This window comes from Sorex fumeus, unplaced genomic scaffold, assembly GCF_029834395.1.
Source record: "Sorex fumeus unplaced genomic scaffold, SorFum_2.1 ptg000047l, whole genome shotgun sequence".
Classification (NCBI taxonomy): Eukaryota; Metazoa; Chordata; class Mammalia; order Eulipotyphla; family Soricidae; genus Sorex; species Sorex fumeus.
Window position 1 is genome coordinate 17,792,178 of NW_026606104.1, and position 18,994 is coordinate 17,811,171.

At 36.3% G+C, this 18,994-nt stretch overlaps 1 protein-coding gene across 1 annotated transcript in view; it reads left to right on the plus strand.

The window, feature by feature from the left end:
• The window catches only part of TTLL7 (tubulin tyrosine ligase like 7), a 174,862-nt gene that overhangs the window by 101,151 nt on the left and 54,717 nt on the right, over positions 1–18,994 (plus strand). Inside the window, exons 14-17 of the mRNA XM_056123661.1 lie at positions 5,297–5,383; positions 12,343–12,529; positions 16,423–16,622; positions 17,773–17,907. Of these exons, the coding sequence (XP_055979636.1) occupies positions 5,297–5,383; positions 12,343–12,529; positions 16,423–16,622; positions 17,773–17,907 (609 nt within the window). The remainder of the gene's footprint in view (positions 1–5,296; positions 5,384–12,342; positions 12,530–16,422; positions 16,623–17,772; positions 17,908–18,994) is intronic.

Here is an 18,994-nt window from a genome sequence, read left to right on the forward strand (position 1 = left end):
AATGTCACAAAGTTCCGCATTACGTGGTTTTCGTGGGACTTCACTCATGCGTGAGGCTCAGCCTGAGCTTGTGGAAAGCGACCTGGAGCATGGTGGCAGTTGGATAGTGGAGGTCGGCTGCCATTCATAAAATGAGGCCCCCATAACCATGCCACCAGACTCTGAGCCAGGCTGTTCTCACTCGGGGCGCCCCAGAGAGGGCAGTCGAGAGCCCTCCCCGCCTCAAGAAACCCAGCCCTGGTAGCCGAATCACTACTTAATATTATAAAATGTTCATTTGATTTAAAATTTTTTTCCTTGTTAAAATTATGCTTTTTCATTTTATTTACTTTTAAAACCAATTTTGACATGCATGTAATACTATTATTAATTCTTGTCTTTTAGTTTTAAAGTTTCTCTCACTTGTGGGCTCATTTTCCTGATTTTTTTCTTCCCTTTTGATTTTAGGTCATATTTTCTTATTATTTTGAGTGTGCTGTGCTTTTTTTTTGTTTGTTTAAGACATTGCTTATTTTAGAATCATAAAGATTTAAACAATACTTTATCCAAAAGAATGCATACCTTCATTCTTTCCAGGTTTTAGAGTGGGGAATGCATCACTTGGAGAAAAAAAAAAAGTTCAGCAAAACCAAAAATCAAAAAATGAGACTACACCAACTTAGAAGATTCTTCACAGCCATGAAACAATAGAATGAAAAGGCAATGTACAGAATGGGAAGAAAATGTTATCAAATCATGTATAAGAAAAGGGGTTAATACCTAAATTAAGTAAATTAAACCCACAACCCAATAGCAATAAAAACAACAAAAAGTAAAGCATCTTATTTAAAAATGGGCAGAGGCATTAAATATGCATTTTTCTAAAGTAAACATGCATGTGGACAACTGGTAGTTGAAAAAAATTTTAATACTATTAATCATCAGGGAAGTGTGAAATCACAGTGAGTTTCACCTCACTCCTGTTAGTGTGACTATCATCAGGAAGATGAAGTAACTAGTATTGCCAAGATGTGGGGATAAGTGATCCAATATTAGTAGGAATATAAATAGATTCAACCAATATTGAGAAGAATATGGAGATTCCTCAGAAAATTGGAAGTAGATCTATCATGTGGTCCAGCAATTCTACTTCTGGGTATATGGTCAAATAAACTAAAAATAGACTATCAAAGAGAAAATGCATCCCATGATTATTGAAGCTTTATTCACAATAGCCAAGATACGGAAGCAATCTCTGTGCCTGTTGGTAGATGAATGACTAAAGAAAGATGATATGATATATACTGTGTAGACCTATCTACTATATACATATAATAAAATATTTTTAATTATATGGGAAAGAAGGGAATCCAACAAATTGTGATGTGGATAGACTTTAAAACATTATGCAAAATAAGGTAAATCCTTCAGAGAACTATAAAATTATACAATACAAAAGAAAACAAACTCGCACTAAGCTGAGTAAAATGATTGTTATTAGCATTTGGTGAATGGGGGAATAAGAGATGTGGTTTCAGGGCACAGATTTGCAACTAATGGTAAATAAGTCCCAGAGATTTAATGTACAACATAGTGAATATAGATAAAAAAGAATTTATTGGAGCCTTCAATTTTCTCAGAGTCTGGATCTTAATTTTTTTTAACAAAAAGAGAATTATATTTACATTACAGAGAAGCTGTCTCTATAAGGCTTGTTATATTATGATGTATAAATATAGGTACTCAACGTATCATACCTGACATGCACCTTACATTAATGTAGTGTTATATATCTTTTAATTCAATAAAGGAGAAGTGGAATTGAACTGGTTACCGACTGGATTATAGTCATTTTAGTTTATATTTGTTTTTAAATGCGTTGAGGGGAAAATATGTTAAGGTCTCATTCTTTTATCTTCTTCCATTTTTATTGTGCTACTATGATTTATAACACTGTTAATGATAATTTCATGTATATATTGTTCCAACACTGCATCTACCACCAGAGTGCTGGTTTCCTTCCACGAATGTCTCATATTTCCCCACCCCATCACTGGGTAATTCAGTTCTATAGACCAACTCTCCAATTCCTTTTCCTTTGGCTATTTGTTGCTGTTTTACACTATATCTTTCTCATTTAAAAGATCTTTAAGTGAAAGAGATCATTCTGTATCTGTCCCTCTCTTTCTGACTTCATTCAGCATAATATCCTATAGTTTCATCCATATAAAAGTTAAGCTACACAGTTTCAACTTTTCTTACAATTTAATTTGTATTACATTGTGTATATTCACCACATCTTCTTGATTCATTCATCCATAGTTGGAATTTTGTCTTGTTTCCATATCCTGGCTATTGCACTAAGTACTGTAATGATCACTGGTATACGTATATCCTTTTAAATAAATGTTTTTATGCTTAGAGGACATATGACAAGTATTGGTATCACTGGGTTTTAAGAGAGTTCTGTTCTATTTTTTTACAAGTTGCCATATTGATTTCTAAATGGTTAAAATAATTTTTAATTTCCATAAGCAATGAATGGGGGTTCCTTTCTCATTATATCACCAAAAACTTGTATGGAATCATAAAATTCATTGACTAGCCAAGCAATTATAATATAAAAAAAGGATGGGAGCTACTTCAGTTTTTGACTTGAATTGTACTATAAAGCTATGATCGTTGTGTGATATTGGAACAAAAACAGACATAGGCCAATATAACAGAATTTAGAGTACTGAGATAAACATTCGGACTTATGAATAGTGATTCTATGACAAAGGAACTAAGTATATGAAATGGAGCAAGGAATATCTTTTTGGTAATTTGTTTTTGAAATCAGGATAGCCACATGTAAAAATATGAAACTGGAACTGAGTGCCACTGTGTTCATAAAAGTTAGATTTAAGATTTAGAGAGTAGAGCAGAATCTATGACATATAATAAGAACAGGCAGAATTCTCTGAAATGGACCTCAGAAGTTTCTTTAGTGATTTGACACCTGAAGCAAAGACAGCAAAAACAAATATGATGCTGTCTTTATTTTTTTGCAGGTTGACTTCCCAAGCAATGCTCAAGGAGTCTTGGGACCATTTCTGGAACTACTTTGCCAACCTCAATGCATGCTTCCATTCTAGGGCTTTGGTTCAGCGCTGCTTAAACTTGGTGGACTGGGGACTACCAGACCAATCCCAGCAGTGCCCTGGTGGGAGGGCATCATTATGCTGGGGATTGGATTTGGCTTCTTGCCCATACAAATCTATCTGCAATGGCACTTAGATATTGGTATCTAAGGACATGTATAACTTCAGACAAGTGTTTCTGAATTTCCGTCCATGCCTTCATTTTTTTACACCAGAACATGTTCATTCAGATGTACCTCAGTACATGCACAGTACTGCACACAACCAACAAATTAAGAGTGGCGAAATCGACCTGCATATTAATGAAAGTTGCACTTGATTCTATGGCTTTTATGGACCATGTCTCTATCTGTGTCTAGACATGACCAATGACTTTAAAACAGGAAGTGGTCACTGTGTTCAGCTAAAAACTATCCTTCAATTATATAGATCTGTCTTTGGTTTTGGACTGGTCTTGGTGGAAAATGACTGTCCCACTACTTTTTCTTGCTTTTGGGTTGTACATGGGTCTGTGCTCAGGCCCATGCCTGGCATTGCTAGGAAGATCGTATGTAGTACTGAATGAATGACTGCAGCCACATACTAGCCAAGCAACTTAACATTTGTACTCTCTTCCAGGTCCCATTAAATTATTTTCTTGCTTTGGGTTTGGGGGCTACTCCCAGTGGTGCTCGGGATTACTACTTTTTCTATGCTTGAGGGTCATTGTTTTTTTAAAAAATTTTAAAAATTTTTTATTAGTGAGACATCATGAGGTATAGTTGTAGACTTACAAAGTTTTGTGCTTGGATTTCAATTATACAATGATCAAATACCCATCCCTTCACCAGTGCCCATTTCCCACCACCACGGATCCCAGTATCCCTCCTACCCCCCATCTCCCCATCCCACCCTGCCTCTGTGGCAGGGCATTCCCTTTTGTTCTCTCTCTCTTATTGGGTGTTGTGGTTTGCAAAAGAGGCAATGGGTGACAATCATGTTTGGTCTATAGTCTACTTTCAGCATGCTTCTCCCATCCTGGGAGGATCCTCCCAACACCCTTTATTTGGTGTTCTTGAGGGTCATTCTTAACATTGTTCAGGTGACAGTATCTGGTACAGGGGATCAAACCAGGGTTGGCGTGTACAATATAAGTGCCTTAATTGATGTTCTATCTCTTTAACTATTCTTTTTTGTATTTTAACAACTTAGTTTCTTATGTTGGAATAAAGAGCTAATAAATTTTACAAATTTTCATTGCAGTGTTATTTCAGATTTCACCAAATACATTTTTTTAAGAGACAGACATTGAATTATAAGTTGCAAACACAAAAAGATACAACATTTTTACAAGTTTAATAAATAACTCAGTGCAGCAGTTGGCTATACCTCTTTCAGTATTGCTGTCATATTCATATTAAATTGCTATGCTCAGCCCCTTGGGTACATGGCTTCATAGCGTACATGACTTCATAACTTTTTCTTTTGACTTCAAAATAGCTCTAGAAGAGCATATGGAGATATATTAACTCTATAGAATGAAAAACATTTATAAAATTTAAAATTTTTTTCTTGCATAAAAATTATTTATTTTTGGCATACCCTAATAAAATTACCAAGCCAGTTATAAATTTTCTGTCTAAAGTTTTAGTATTTTGCACCAATCTGTATTAAGATAATCAGATATTGTCCGGAAATTTGGATTGAGCTTTTCAAATATTTTTGTAGGTATGTTGTTTTGGGTTGCACTGGCAGTGCTCAGAGCTCAGTCCTGGCTCTATGCTCAGGGATCACTCCTGGCAGGGTCAGGAGCCATATGTGACACATGATTGAACTCAGGTTGGCTGCATGCAAAGCAAGTACCCTACCCACTGTCCTATCTCACTGGCTCAAACTTTTAGAAATGTTAAAGCATCCAATGGGCATTGCACTCAGGAATTTTGTTGTGTAAAGGACATAAGGGTATATGTTTATGGTAATTCTAAATAAGTTTTATCTATTATTTATATTTCTATAATTTACTTAAAGTTTTCTTAACTTTGTGATGACTCTTTCTTATTTTATCTGAACAATCATTATGAGACAGTTCTAGAAGTTTGTATTATATGTTATATATTATATTTTGGAGATGATTGAACCGGCAAAAATTCTAGAGTCCATTAGTGATCATAATTTTTATTAACTATCTTTTTAAGGAGGAAGATATTTTGGATCTTTTGGAGCAATGTGAAATTGATGATGAAAAGTTGATGGGCAAAACCCCCAAGCCTCGAGGACCAAAGGTATATTTCTCTATCTTCTTAGGTATCAAAGTTAGTGCTATTAGGGAGATTTTAATTTCTTATTAGAATATAATAAATACAATATTTTACTCATTTCCTTTTGGAGGAGCCCTCTTATAGAGTACCCAGGGACTGGAGTCCACTCCCTCCAGCAATCAGCCCAGCAGGCTGGCTGGTTGACTGTAGAGCCTGAGGATGCAGTGATGCTTGGACCCTGGGGACACCAAGGCCACTCTGGAGATGCTCAGCAACCTCTAGAGTCATACCCAACTGTCCTGGGGACTTTTTGGGCTATACTTGATGGTGCAAAGCTGGAATTTAAAATTGTTGACTGTTGAGCTATCTCCCAAGCCCTGTATTTGTATTTCTTATGATAAGAATGATTGATGCCACTTTCAAGGAATTGTATGAACGAAGTAGACAGTGCAGATAAAGTTGGGAAGATGATATTCTTATAATCAGGCAAAGGTTTTTGTTATCAGTTTTCTACATTTTAAAATTCTTTTTCTATAGCACAGCGGGTAGGGCGTTCGCCTTACACGCGGCCAACATGGCCGACCCGAGTTCGATTCCTCCGCCCCTCTCGGAGAGCCCGGCAAGCTACCGAGAGTATTCGATATGCCAGACACAGTAACAACAAAGTCTCCAATGGAGACGTTACTGGGCCCGCTCGAGCAAATCGACGATCAACGGGAGGGCCTTTACTTTACTTACTTTACTGAAAATCCCATGAGTTAGGACCAAGTGGGACCTCGAATCCATCCCTTTATTTTACTTGCAATATTGAGTTTTCCTCATGTCTTGATGTATTATCAGAAACATGTGTGTTTCTGATTATAAATTATAAATAAGGCAAATGACAGCTCTCAAGATTCTTATGGGGAGCCATGTTGTTTTCTGACCAAGCAACAGGGAAATTGTCATCATTAAAATATTTTGTTTCTAGAAATAAACAGAAAGCTGTCATGTCAGCAAAATATTGACAGGTGCTTGCGTTATTTTCATCTGCTTTGCAACATCCATGTTGTCTTTCATTTTATGTCGGACACTTTGCTAATAGGGCAAGTAAGAGTCAATGTCATAAAAATATTGAAAAAGTTTTCATCTTCTATTTGCTTTTTCTTACTATTTACCTATCAAATAATAAAGCTCTCTCGATGTCCTTACACAAATCATGCTATCACATACTTTCATGCTTTTTCTATGTATCTGGAATGCCTGACTATTAAAACACAAGCCAAAACATTCATTTGTTGTTTTATTGGAAATCCTTCAAAGCCAGCTGAACCACAGCTGCCTTTGTGAACTCTTCCCTCTCCTAATTAGACTTAAATCATATTTCCCTCTCCTGCTGTACCACTGGTACACTGATAACACTTTCATAGAGTAGCTTTGATGAATAATTGTTTGCATGTTTGCTTTACTGTGGGGTTCTAAATTCCTGAAGAGTATGAAATATCATTTCATCTTTATATAGCTATAGAACAGCATCTGGTATTTATTAGTTTCTCACAGACCATTAGTTGACTTTTGAAAATTATCCCCAAGGATGATTTTGGTTAGTGGAAAAACAGATAGGTGAGCCCCAAACAAGGATATATTTGACTAAGTGATAAATAAATAAATAAATAAATGGAGTAGAATGTGTTCCAGGAGCTAGAGAAGAGATTGGTAAATAGTATATGTCATCATAAAAAAAGTGTTATTCTAATTGGGTCTTGTAAACTAATTCCCTAAATATTTAGGAGGGATGGAAAGATTTCAGGATAAGGGGACCATGAAAGGCAAAGTTATAGAGGTGTGACACTGAACACAGTGTTGGAGAAACAATGAAGAATTTGATATGACTCAAGTGGGAAAGTGTTTGGGTGTAAAAAGTGCAAGATGGGCTGGTGAAAGATTTTGATCTAGTGGTGATCAGAGATGAGATGTCAGTTACTAACTTGAATTTGTGACCTAGATGGAGAATTGTTGATGGTGTTGGTGTTTTCTTTGGAATTATGTTATCACTGTCATTGTCTTCCTGTTGTTCATCAATTTGCTCAAGCGGGCCCACTAACATTGTGAGACTTGTTACTGTGTTTGGCATATCAGATGTGTCACGGGTAGCTTGCTAGGCTTTGCTGTGCATGTGAGATACTCTTGGTAGCTTGCTGGGATATACTAAGATATTTTTAAATATCTGTACAAGTGAATATATTGATGAGGCACAGATGCATTTTGAAAACCATGGGAAGTTTCTAAGTTTCCTGTGTTGTTGTAGGACTACAAGTAGAGTAACAAAGTCAGGCACACAGTATTCATGGCAGAGGGGCAGATGCAGGAATCCTGAGACAGCCTCTACAGTTTTATATTTTCTTTTTCAAAATATAAATAAGGTATATAATTGTAATTAAAATGAAACACTGTAGAGGGCAAAATATCTGTTGTGTAACCTTTTTTTAACCTTTCTTCCAAACAAATATGGAGAAGTGTTTATTGGAATACTTATGTTGAAAGGACAAGGTATTTATTGAAATGAAATGTGCTGAGTAGTTCTTTTTCTTTCTTTTTAATTGAACCACTGTGAGCTACACTTACAAAGCTTTCATGTTTGAGTTTCAATTATACAATGAACATCCATCCCTCCACCAGTGTACATTTTTCACTACCAATATCTCCAGATCTCTAACCACCCCCCTGTTCCACCGCTCCCCCTGCTCCTATGGCAGACAGATCCCCCCACACTCTCTCTATTTTGGGGCATTATGGTTTTCAGTACAGTTACTGAGAGGCTATCACATTTTGTCCTTTATCTACTTTCAGCACACGTCTCCCATCCGGATCGATCCCTCCAACCATCATTGACTTAGTGATCCCTTCTGTACCCCAGCTGCCTTCTTCCCCAGCTCATGAGGCAGGCTTCCAACTGTGGAGCACTTTTCCTGGCCCTGTCTCCATTGTCCTTGGGTGTTAGTCTCATATTAAATTTTATACTGAATAGTTCTTAATAGGGCTGGAGCGATCACACAGTGGTAGGGCTTTTGCCTTGCATGCGGCCGATGGGTGACATGGCCAACCTGAGTTTGATTCCTTCGCCCCTCTTGGAGAGTCTGGCAAGCTGCCAAGAGTATCTCGCCTGCATGGCAAAGCTGACAAGTTACTCGTGATGTATTGGATATGCCAAACAGTAACAAGTCTCACAATGGAGATGTTACAGGTGCCCACTTGAGCAAATCGATGAACAACGGGAGGACTGTGCTACAGTGCTACAGTTCTTAATAGTTACTAAAACCAGCTATAGTTGCTAAAACCAGATCTAGTCTTCATAGCGAACCCAAAGGAGTAGTGATTTCATGGCTAAGTATATTTCTTGAGGATCTGGAGTAAGCCAAAGTTCAGAGAAGTTTTCTTTATTAGAAGGTTGATATCACATGCTAAATACTAGCTTCCAGTGACTCTCTCCTGAAGACTGATAGCAAATAATCAAGAATAAATGAAACTTGTACTTGGGGAAATAATATATTTGCACTTATTTGAAAAGCTAATATAGTAATTAGTTGCATGTGTAACACACACCAGAAAAAAGGAACGGCTTTGTTCTTTTCTTTCAGTTGAATGGTATATACAGAGGTATTTGTTTTATCATTCTTTATGTAATTTTTACATACATATGATATATGTGTGACCCAGTTCTTAATAAGGTTAAATAGAAATATAAGTGGTATGGTTTCTATCATAACTCAGTTTCACTTCTCAAATTTTAATTTATAGTTGAGGTACTATATAGAGTCTGTGCCTCTGTGAATTCTTATTGTTGCCCCAACAGTATATTGGTTTAAAAGTTCAAAGATTCAGCTACATTTTACTTTGTTATTCTTTATAGGAATGATTATCTTATTATTTAATCAACCTGTTAATAAGCTTAGGACTTTTTGTCTACATGAAAGGAGGTATACTTGTAAGTCTGATTACAACTTGAAAGTCTGATAACTGCTTTCATGCTTTAGTTCTTTTTTTAAAATAACACAGCAGTAGGGCGTTTGCCTTGCACGCAGCCAGCCTGGCCGAGCCAGGTTCGATTCCTCCGCCCCTCTCGGACAGCCTGGCAAGCTACCGAGAGTATTCAATATGCCAAACACAGTAACAAGAAATCTCATAATGGAGACATTACTGGGCCTGCTTGAGCAAATCGATGAACAACGGGAGGACAGTGATTTGGCCCATATCTAATTGGTCTTTGGTATTACTCCTTGCTCTGTGCTCAGGAGTCTCTCCTGGTGGTAGTTGGGGAACCATACATGGTGCTGAGGACTGAACCGTGATCAGTAAAAAAGTGCCATGCCTACTCTATTATCTCTCTGAACCAAATTTCATTTTTTGTTTTGTCGTTAATCCTACACTGTTACACAAGAGAATATAAGATATTACAGTGAAATCCCTGCTAACCAAGGACTTCATTAGGCATCTGATAGCTTGAAAGCATTTTTGTTTGATAAAACAGAGACACAACACTAGTGTTCAACTGCAGGAACATTTCCCAGCAGGACTACATATATTTTATACTGATTTTGTAGCTTATGTATTGATTTATTATTTTCAATAGTCTGAAATTAGTGATAATTTTACTGCTTTTACAATTTGAATCTCTTTACTTTCTTTACTTGCCTAATTGACTAGGCCATCTAATACTGTAATAATAATAGCTAATTATTATGTTAATTAATAATAATATAAAACACTATCCTCCTATTGTTCATCGATTTGCTAGAGCGGGCCCAGTAACATCTCCACTTTTGAGACTTGTTGTTACTGTGTTTGGCATATTGAATACGTAATGGGTAGCTAGCTTGCCAGGCTTTGCCGTGTGGGTGAGATACTCTCAGTAGCTTGCTGGGCTCTCCGAGAGGGGCGGAGGAATTGAACCCGGCTCGGCTGGGCTGGCTGCATGCAAGGCAAATGCCCTACCACTGTGCTATCACTGTGCTATCGCTCCAGACTAATAGTAGGAATTGTTAACTTTGTATTGCCTGATCTTATAGAAAAAGCTTCAGTTTTTTGCTGTGGATTTGTTGTGTCTGATCTTTACTATAGTAAATTAAATTTCTTCTATCCCCATTGCATTGAATTTTTTAAAAATCATAAATAAGTGTTGAATCTTATCAAAAGCTTTCTTTATACTTATTGATATTTAAGTTTTCCCAAGGTTTATTTTCATTTCTAACTATTGCATTATGATTGGTAAAGATAACTTACATGATTTAAATCTTCTGACTTTATTGGCCATTATTTTGTATCCCAGCCTATGGTCAATTTTGGTTTGCATAGTTTTTTCTGAAGTAAACTATACAAATTTCCTTATCCTTCTTTTTGTTATCTGGCTTTAATGTTTGATTTCCTTGTTTTGGAGTTATGATTTTAATTGGGATATTGGAATATAATATTTACATATACAATATTTCATGGCATTTGAATTTTTACAGAATTACTCTTCTCCATCTCATTCCTACTTTGGACAAACTTGCAGGCTATCGAATATAGCCTGCCCACAGGGCAGAGTCTGGCAAACTCCCCATGGCGTACCCAATATGCCAAATACCAGTAACAATGATGGGTCTCATTCTCCTAAAGAGCCTTGAATATAATCTCAGGGCTAGGATGAAAGGGACGTTACTGGGGCCTGCTCGAGGCAATCGACGAATAACAGGATGATGAATGAATGAATGAATGAATGAACTCTTCTCCATGGCACTATTTTCTAAAAATTTAGGCCATACTCATTTTTACATAATACCTCTCTTTTTTATGTAGCAAAACCACTGAAAAGTAAGTTTATTCCATTACAGCCAGATTCTTTGTATGAGAGTCAGGAAACCTCTTATGAAAAACATCAGCACCTTGAACTATGAGCAGTAAATCAGTTTTCTGTATAAAAATGTCTATAGAAAATTTTCTTCTTATTATATCTTATTTGAGCTCAAAGACTCTGTTTTCAGATGAGGCTATCTTTTGCCTTTCTTGATGTATCTTATAGTAGTTTGACTGCTTTCTTTTTCTTTGGGTTCCTCATTTCCCTCCTTCTCTCCTCTTTTCACAATAACACACATGCACATTTTGTTTTTGTTTTCTAGTAACTCTGAGCATGAATGAGGCATCCAAAGGGCATTTTTTGATTCCTGTTAACTATTGAAAAGTGTTTATAGTTCTAATTTTTGTAATATTTTCCTTTATTTTTAAAAATTTTGGTGAATGTTTTCTCCCAGCATTCCTTTTTATGGAATAACATTATTTTATAGGAGTGTAAATGTTAAATATTTGTATGTTTTAAGAATACAATGTTATTACCATACCATATTTTACCACCAAGCTCTCAAGATACAGTAAATGTTCTTTCTTTTTATTGGTTTTTGGACCAATAAAAAACACTCAGCAGTGCTCAGGGCTAGTTCCTGGTTCTGCACTCAGGGATCACTCCTAGAAGAGTGGGACCACATGGGGTGCCAGGGATTGAACCCAGGCCAGTGGAGTGCAAGCTGTACTTAAGTAAATATTGTTATGGTATATTTCACTAAGGTAGAGGCGAAGTCTTTTTTTTTTCTTTTTGGGTCACACCCGGCAACTCACAGGAATTACTCCTGGTTCATGCACTCAGGAATTACTCCTGGCGGTGCTTGGGGGACCATATGGGATGCTGGGAATGGAACCTAGGTCGGCTGCGTGCAAGGCAAATGCCCTACCACTGTGCTATTGCTTCAGCCCCGAGGCAAGGTCTTTCTTATCAGAACAGATCTATGGTCATTTTGGAAAGATGATTTTATAGGAAAAGAGCCTTCAATGAATGGTAGCAGACTTTATCAATGGTATATTGAATATCATCCTTCAATAAGAAGCTGCAAGTGTAAATGAGGAGTTGAAAATAGTAGTAAATGTACCAATAATTCTTTTTTAAAAGCCTAACAATAATCTTTCCTCTGTTTTAGCCTCTAAGTTCCATGCCTGAGAGTTCCGATACACTGAAAAAACCGAAGTGTTACAGCAGTGAGAGCAGTTGTAATAGTAGCTGCAGCTCCTCAGAATCCGACGAACAAGAAGAGTACCAAAGTCAGAAGAGAGAAAATCAACTTGCATATAAGCAGCCAGACCATTCCAAATTTATCCAGCAATCCGGTAAGTTCCTTCCTTCTGGTTTAACTCTTTTATGAAGAGTAGCGAAACTGAATATACCCTCTAAATAAGAAGTTATTGGGTCAAATGAACCCTTATCATGTATGAGGAAACATGCATTGAATCCCGCTTCCTCTGCTAACTGGACCTATGCAAATGCCTCAGTCACTTACAGAAAGGAAAAAGGGCTGCATGTCAAGTATCTATAGCTTTGCCTTCTGATGCCTCAGTTGTGGTTAGGTCTTAGGTCTTGGGTGGGTATTATAAAATGTGCCATTGATGGACTTGCTGGGTGCAGTCTTCTTGGAGTTGGCATATTCTCATTCCATCCCAGCTTTCCCCGGCCATTTGTGCTCCCACCCCACCTTACTAAAGATCTTTTTTCATAATCCTGTCTGTTTTTCAGACAATATGATTCTATTTTAATCTGTAAACTACTTAATTATAAAATTATTGAATCCCTTCCCCTCCCCTTTTCATCATGGCTAAGCACTGAAGTCAGTTATTTGTGGGTTTTAGGAGAGTCACTAACCAGCTCGCCCCTTCCTTCCTTCCTTCCTTCCTTCCTTCCTTCCTTCCTTCCTTCCTTCCTTCCTTCCTCCCTCCCTCCCTCCCTCCCTCCCTCTCTCCTTCCCTCCTTTCATTCCTCCCTCCCTCTTTTCTGCCCTCCTTCCCTTCCATCCTTCAATTCTTCTTTAGTTTCACCAATCTGTTATTGCATTTGTAGTTATTTTTTCATCCATAAACGTCCAGCATAGTTTCACTGTTTCTCTAGCCCCTTCCTGGCATGCCTCCAAGTCAGTCTTTTCTTTCTGTCACATCTCTGCCATGTGCTCTGTTGATCCAGGGTTTCACTGTCGGGGCTGGTTCCATAAATACCATTGTGAGCCTTTGTTAATCTCCAGCAATGGCTTACCGAGTTAGCTTTCCCTATTGCATATGTTTGACACCTGGCTTCCATGCTTCTGGCAAAATGCATGAGGAAAAGAGATCAGCAGATGACTATTTTAATGATCTTTCTTTTATTTCCAAATTATCTCATAAAGATGCATGCTGATATTTCTGCTTTGGAGGGTTGATGTGATTGAAAGGAAAATAATGTATTTATGTTCCATTTAATTTATTGAATCACTGTTTAGTTTATAGACATCTGCTCCAGAGTATGTAAGCTGTTTTTATTAATCATGTCCTTTCTTTCTTAAAGATGCTCTCAGTACTTTCAGTGTATTTCTCTAAGTATGGCCCTGTTTCTCTTTTACAATCTCACTGTGTTCTTCCCAGTTTGACTTTTTTTTTTTAATCACTTTCCTTTTCCTTGGTGAGTGCAGTGGTTTTCAGCCTCCCCCCACCCCCACCCCGGGGGGTATTCCAAATAGTGTTCATGTAGGCCATACTCAGAGGCCACCAGGGCTATGCCAGCAGTGTTGGGGGAAGGGCTATGGGGTTCTGGGGACCTTGCAAGATCTATGCTCCAGCCCTTGAGCTATCTCCCTGGCCCCAGTGTCAGCATTTCTACACCTGCTCAGTACCCATTCACAGCCTTGCAGTTGAAAACCTTGGGCTAGTTGTGCATCTCTAGCAACTTGAACTGTTAGAGGATAAAGGTACGGGTGAGAAAAACTGCTAAAGTTAGTAGAGCTCTAGAATTGTTCTTTGTGCTCAAATCAATAGGTTATTAAATAGATATTAGGGAAATAGTGTATTAAAATAGATTTTTAAATATGTTTTTAAATGGGAATCCTCCATTTAGACCCAGAGTAATTCAGTTACATGTAATTTTCCTTATTGTATTTTATTTGTATAGTCATTAGAAATTGAACCAATTGCAAGGAATTGCAGTTTCACTTGGTTTTATATCATATTATCTTTTTAATCTTGCAGTAATGAGTATCATAGCCACAAATCCCAGTGAGCTGTGTCTCCAAAGTGATGCTGATGGCCGAGGACAAAATTAGATTACATCTAACATTTTCTGTGGTAGAGAGTTTACTGACAAAAATAAAACTTTTTGTAGCACATGTATATATACATATATATGTATGTTTGATGTAAGGTAGCTGTGTACAATTATTTTCCATTTTTTCTCATTTCATTTGGTGTACATATATAATCTTTATTGTTAATATGCCGAAATACCATTGACATGTCCAGCTTCTGCATACTTTGTCTGAACTTGCAGTGCATGAGGGAGCAGGGTGAATGTGAATCTATAGGTATTTAAAAGAATACTTTCATTCTGTTTCTATAATCAGATTATACATGTTCAGTCCTTCATTCTCAAAGAGAGTAGAACCAAGGTGTGGGCAGTAGTACATGTTTTGGGAATATTTTCTTTGTAGAAGATGGATCTTGGTAGTAAGTTTCCTACAATTGAAGTACTGTCATTTAAAGAACTGGATTCTCAGTTTCAAAATAATTGGAACACTTTATTGCTAGAACAAATAAAAACTTTATTTTAATTTTAAAAAGCAAGTATTAAAACTTGAATGGGTATATATTTTAAATATTGTTGACCTAAATGAGTACTCTTAGGTTCATAATCTATTTAAAATATCCTTTAGAAATACATTCAAAATATGAAGTTCTTATTCATTGCCTCTGTGAAAGCTTGGATATTTTTTATAGTTAGAAAAATATTTGGATATTCAACCAGCCTTCATGTGACTTTTATTAAATTATTTAATAAGTATCGATATATTTCCCAAGTAGAGTAAAATGTAGAACATCAGACATAATAGAACATATGAAATTTAAAATTACAAATGTTGGTTATAGCAAGTGCTACTGTTTCCCTTATAGCAAGAACCAAAATTTACCTGAACAGCTGTTTCTCTTTTTAGAGTGTTCTCCATGTGTACTGGGGAAGAAATTGTTTTTTCCTCATTGCTGCTTCTGATGTACCCTTTAGATGCAGACATTTTTTCTTCATTTAAATATTTGACCATGGGAATTTAAATCTCTCCTATGAATAAGATGATGAACTAATACTACTCTTCTAATAACCAATGATTTATTTTAAGCTAAGTATGATTTTTTTCCTTCTGTTTTTTTTTTTCTCCCAAAACTCTGACATACTCACTAAATCTGGGCATTCTCAAACGCCTTCCATTCTCTCCTTGGAATCTTGATGTAAAGCATTTTATTTTTAATCTGTACACAAGATTCTAGCAAATTATCAGCCTAACTCAAAGAAAATGAATGGCAACACAGTTTTATAGAAACAGGGAAGACCTCGACATTTTATGTCAGGAATAAAACCTGGGGTTGGCCACTTTCATCTTGTGTGATCTTGAGTAAATTCTCAGAAAATCCAGGAGACAAAGATTCATACTAACAGTGATTTCTGTGAGAATTAAAAAAAGAATAGAACCTGCCTTAAAGAAGATGCATTGCAAGTACTAGTTTTCCTTTCTTCTCGCCTATCTCTTTTTTTTTTAGTTTCTGTCGTTCAAGCACATAACATAAAAGTACTATGTAAGTATTCTCTGATAGTCTTTCTTCATACGTGAAAAGAGTTCCATAATGGGTTTACTGTTTAAATGGAAGAATTAACTCCAAACTCATATTCTTTTTTTAAAAAATTTTCCTTCTTGGGTCACACCCAGAAAAGCCCAGGGCTTACTCCGGGTTCTGCAGTCAGGAATCACTCCTGGTGGTGCTTAGGGGAACATAATGGGATGCCAGGTATCAAACTTAGGTTGGCTGCATGCAAGGCAAACACCATACCCTCTGTACTATGACTCTGGCCCAAAAACTCGTGTTCTTATTGTGCTTTCTTTGTGTCTACATTTATTGCCACCCTGCCACTCCGTGGTCTAATTGTTATTTCACATAGACTTAGCACAGTCGGAAACTTCAGCTATTTCTCTGCTGTCCTTTCTCTCCTTCATCAATAGGCTCCATGAAGCGTTCAGTTAGCTGCCCTCGTTCCATCTCTGCTCAGTTCCCTAGCAGTACTGACCACCGTCCCTTATCTGCTCAAGTGATGCCAGTATGCCAGTCAACCTTAGGGTGTCGGTCACATTCTTTAAACCGTTCAAACTCTAGTGGAAGGCATTTGTTCCAGAATAATAATGCCCACTCCAGCTCTCATATGGTAAGTCATCATTTTATTTTTTCCCTTTTAGATCATAGGAATCGCTGTACTCAAAAGATTTGGTTGGCAAAGGGGCTAGCTAGAAGAAGAACAGATTAAACCTCAGATCTTTTCTAAATTCAACTCATTGTCTGCTGGAATTTAGATTACTGTTTAATAGAATAAAATAATAATAGTCTATGTCAATATGGACTCTTAAAAGGCACATTTAATATATCACATAACTCAAGGATAGACACTGAAAAGAACATTCTATTTTCCATTTGCTGAAGGAGTCCCATAATTGTGTTTATAAATATCTGAGTAACCATATGGTTTTGCAGTGTATTATGCTGTGTATCTCTAAATGTGGGGAAGTTTATTTAAGTTTAAATTCTTAGTTAGACTTTCGATAGGTAGGTTAAAAAAATAAACCATTTTAATCATTAGAGCACTAATTAGAGCACTGAAATCAACATTATTTATAATATTTTCTGTTATATTAATTTGTAGTATTCTGTCCTTGACACGTGAATCCCAGAGACTGAATTTTTTTTTAAACATAGGGCCACACTAGGAGTGCTTGAGTGCTACCTTGGCTTCATGCTTGAGATCACTTATAGCTCAGGGCTCCTTGTGGTGGCAGGGGTTGAACCTGGCCTCCTACATGATAAATATGTGCACTAGCCCTTGAGCAACCTGCTCTACTCGGCCTCCAGATATTGGGTATCAAGAAGTCAGTGAATTTATTTTGCTATAAATGTTATTTATAGTTACTTACATAGATAGCTTCAGGTATTTCCAGACACCAGTGATTTATTTATTTCCTCTGGATGATGTCTTCATTGTGAAGAATCTGAGAATTCTACAAGAATAAATTTTGCTAAACAATGAATGATTTAAAAAATGTAATCCAGAGATGCTAAAATATATATTAGCAAGTCTTTTCAAACTCATATTTTTATTTTAATACAGTGAGCTAAACAAAATAGAGCTGTGTATAAGTATGTAAGACATTTGGAAAAATCTCTAATCCTAAATAAATGTATTTTTTCTTATAATTTTATTTCAATTAAAAGTGCATCATTTTTCACCTAGAAATATCTTTCAGATTATTGTGGCACAATGAAATAAGACCCCCTCCAAATATCTGTATTCTTTCAAATTTAAGAGTGAGTCTTTGCGGCAACCAAGAACCAAAGAACAGGAAGATCATCTTATGAGTCAGACCTTGTTTATTCTTAAGGACATGAAGATCCGGTTTCCAGGAAAGTCAGAAGCAGAATCAGAACATCTGATAGGAAATGTGAGTCTTTGACATGTATAAACTTATTAGGAGCCCCATACCTTCTTATTCTTCTTAAAATGTATTTTATCGTGGCATTCTCAATAACATAGTAAGTTGATGTTCTTTTCACCACTACAAGATTTAAAATTAGAGGTTATTTTAATTATAATGATTTATGAAAAGTGAGTTCACATTTATAATTAGCAATGCAAAATATATTTCAGTGTTTAATTTTATATAATGATACTACTGCTTTAGAATAAGTAGCGTTAAATAATTGTTCTTAATTAAAGAAATTATAAAACACTTGAGAAAGCTCTAACATGAAGTGAAATTCATTTAAAAAAGGGGGGGTGGCAATCCCTGGAAATGAAATTTCAATAGTATTTTACTGTGACTCCTTGAATGGTATGGGTCAGATTTTGAAATGGCCTGTTCGCGTTTTTTTTTTTTTTTTTTGTTACAAGCAAGTTTGCACCACCTGGTAGAACGTTCTAAAACGGCACATAGTTTTAAAATTAAAGTCTGGCTTAACTCCTAATTTAGTTTTCAAAGATTTTGATCACAGCCTCTTCACATAACATTCCATTTCTTCATTCAAATATCCTTTTCAAGCATCCATTCCTGGATGCTTTCACAATGTTGTTTTCTGGAGGGCGGGACTGAGGGTGGTGGTGGGAGGGTCGGAGGCGGGGTGTCTTTTTTTTTTTTTTTCCAACAGAGGAGAAGGCACCACGTAGTTGCCAACTAGTATAAAAGCCACTGCGGTGCTTTTGTCAGTTTTTATTTTTTTAAAACATTACTTTAGACTTCACCAAATCAAGAGTCTTGTAATAAAACAAAGTAAAATGACAATAAAAACTATCCTCTTAGTTAAAAAAACCTCAGTAGTGACATTTTTATTTCATAGTTTGGTTATAATTTAAGACTCCAAACTCTGCTATTTTCATGGGAAAAGAAAATTGAGCATTAGGTGTAAAACATGCTCTATGTATTTTAATTTACTCGTGATCTTATTTAATCAATTTCTATTCTAATTAAAGAGAATGACTTTGTACAAGATATTTTTTCTAAAAAATATTGGATATTAGTTCTAATGATCAGA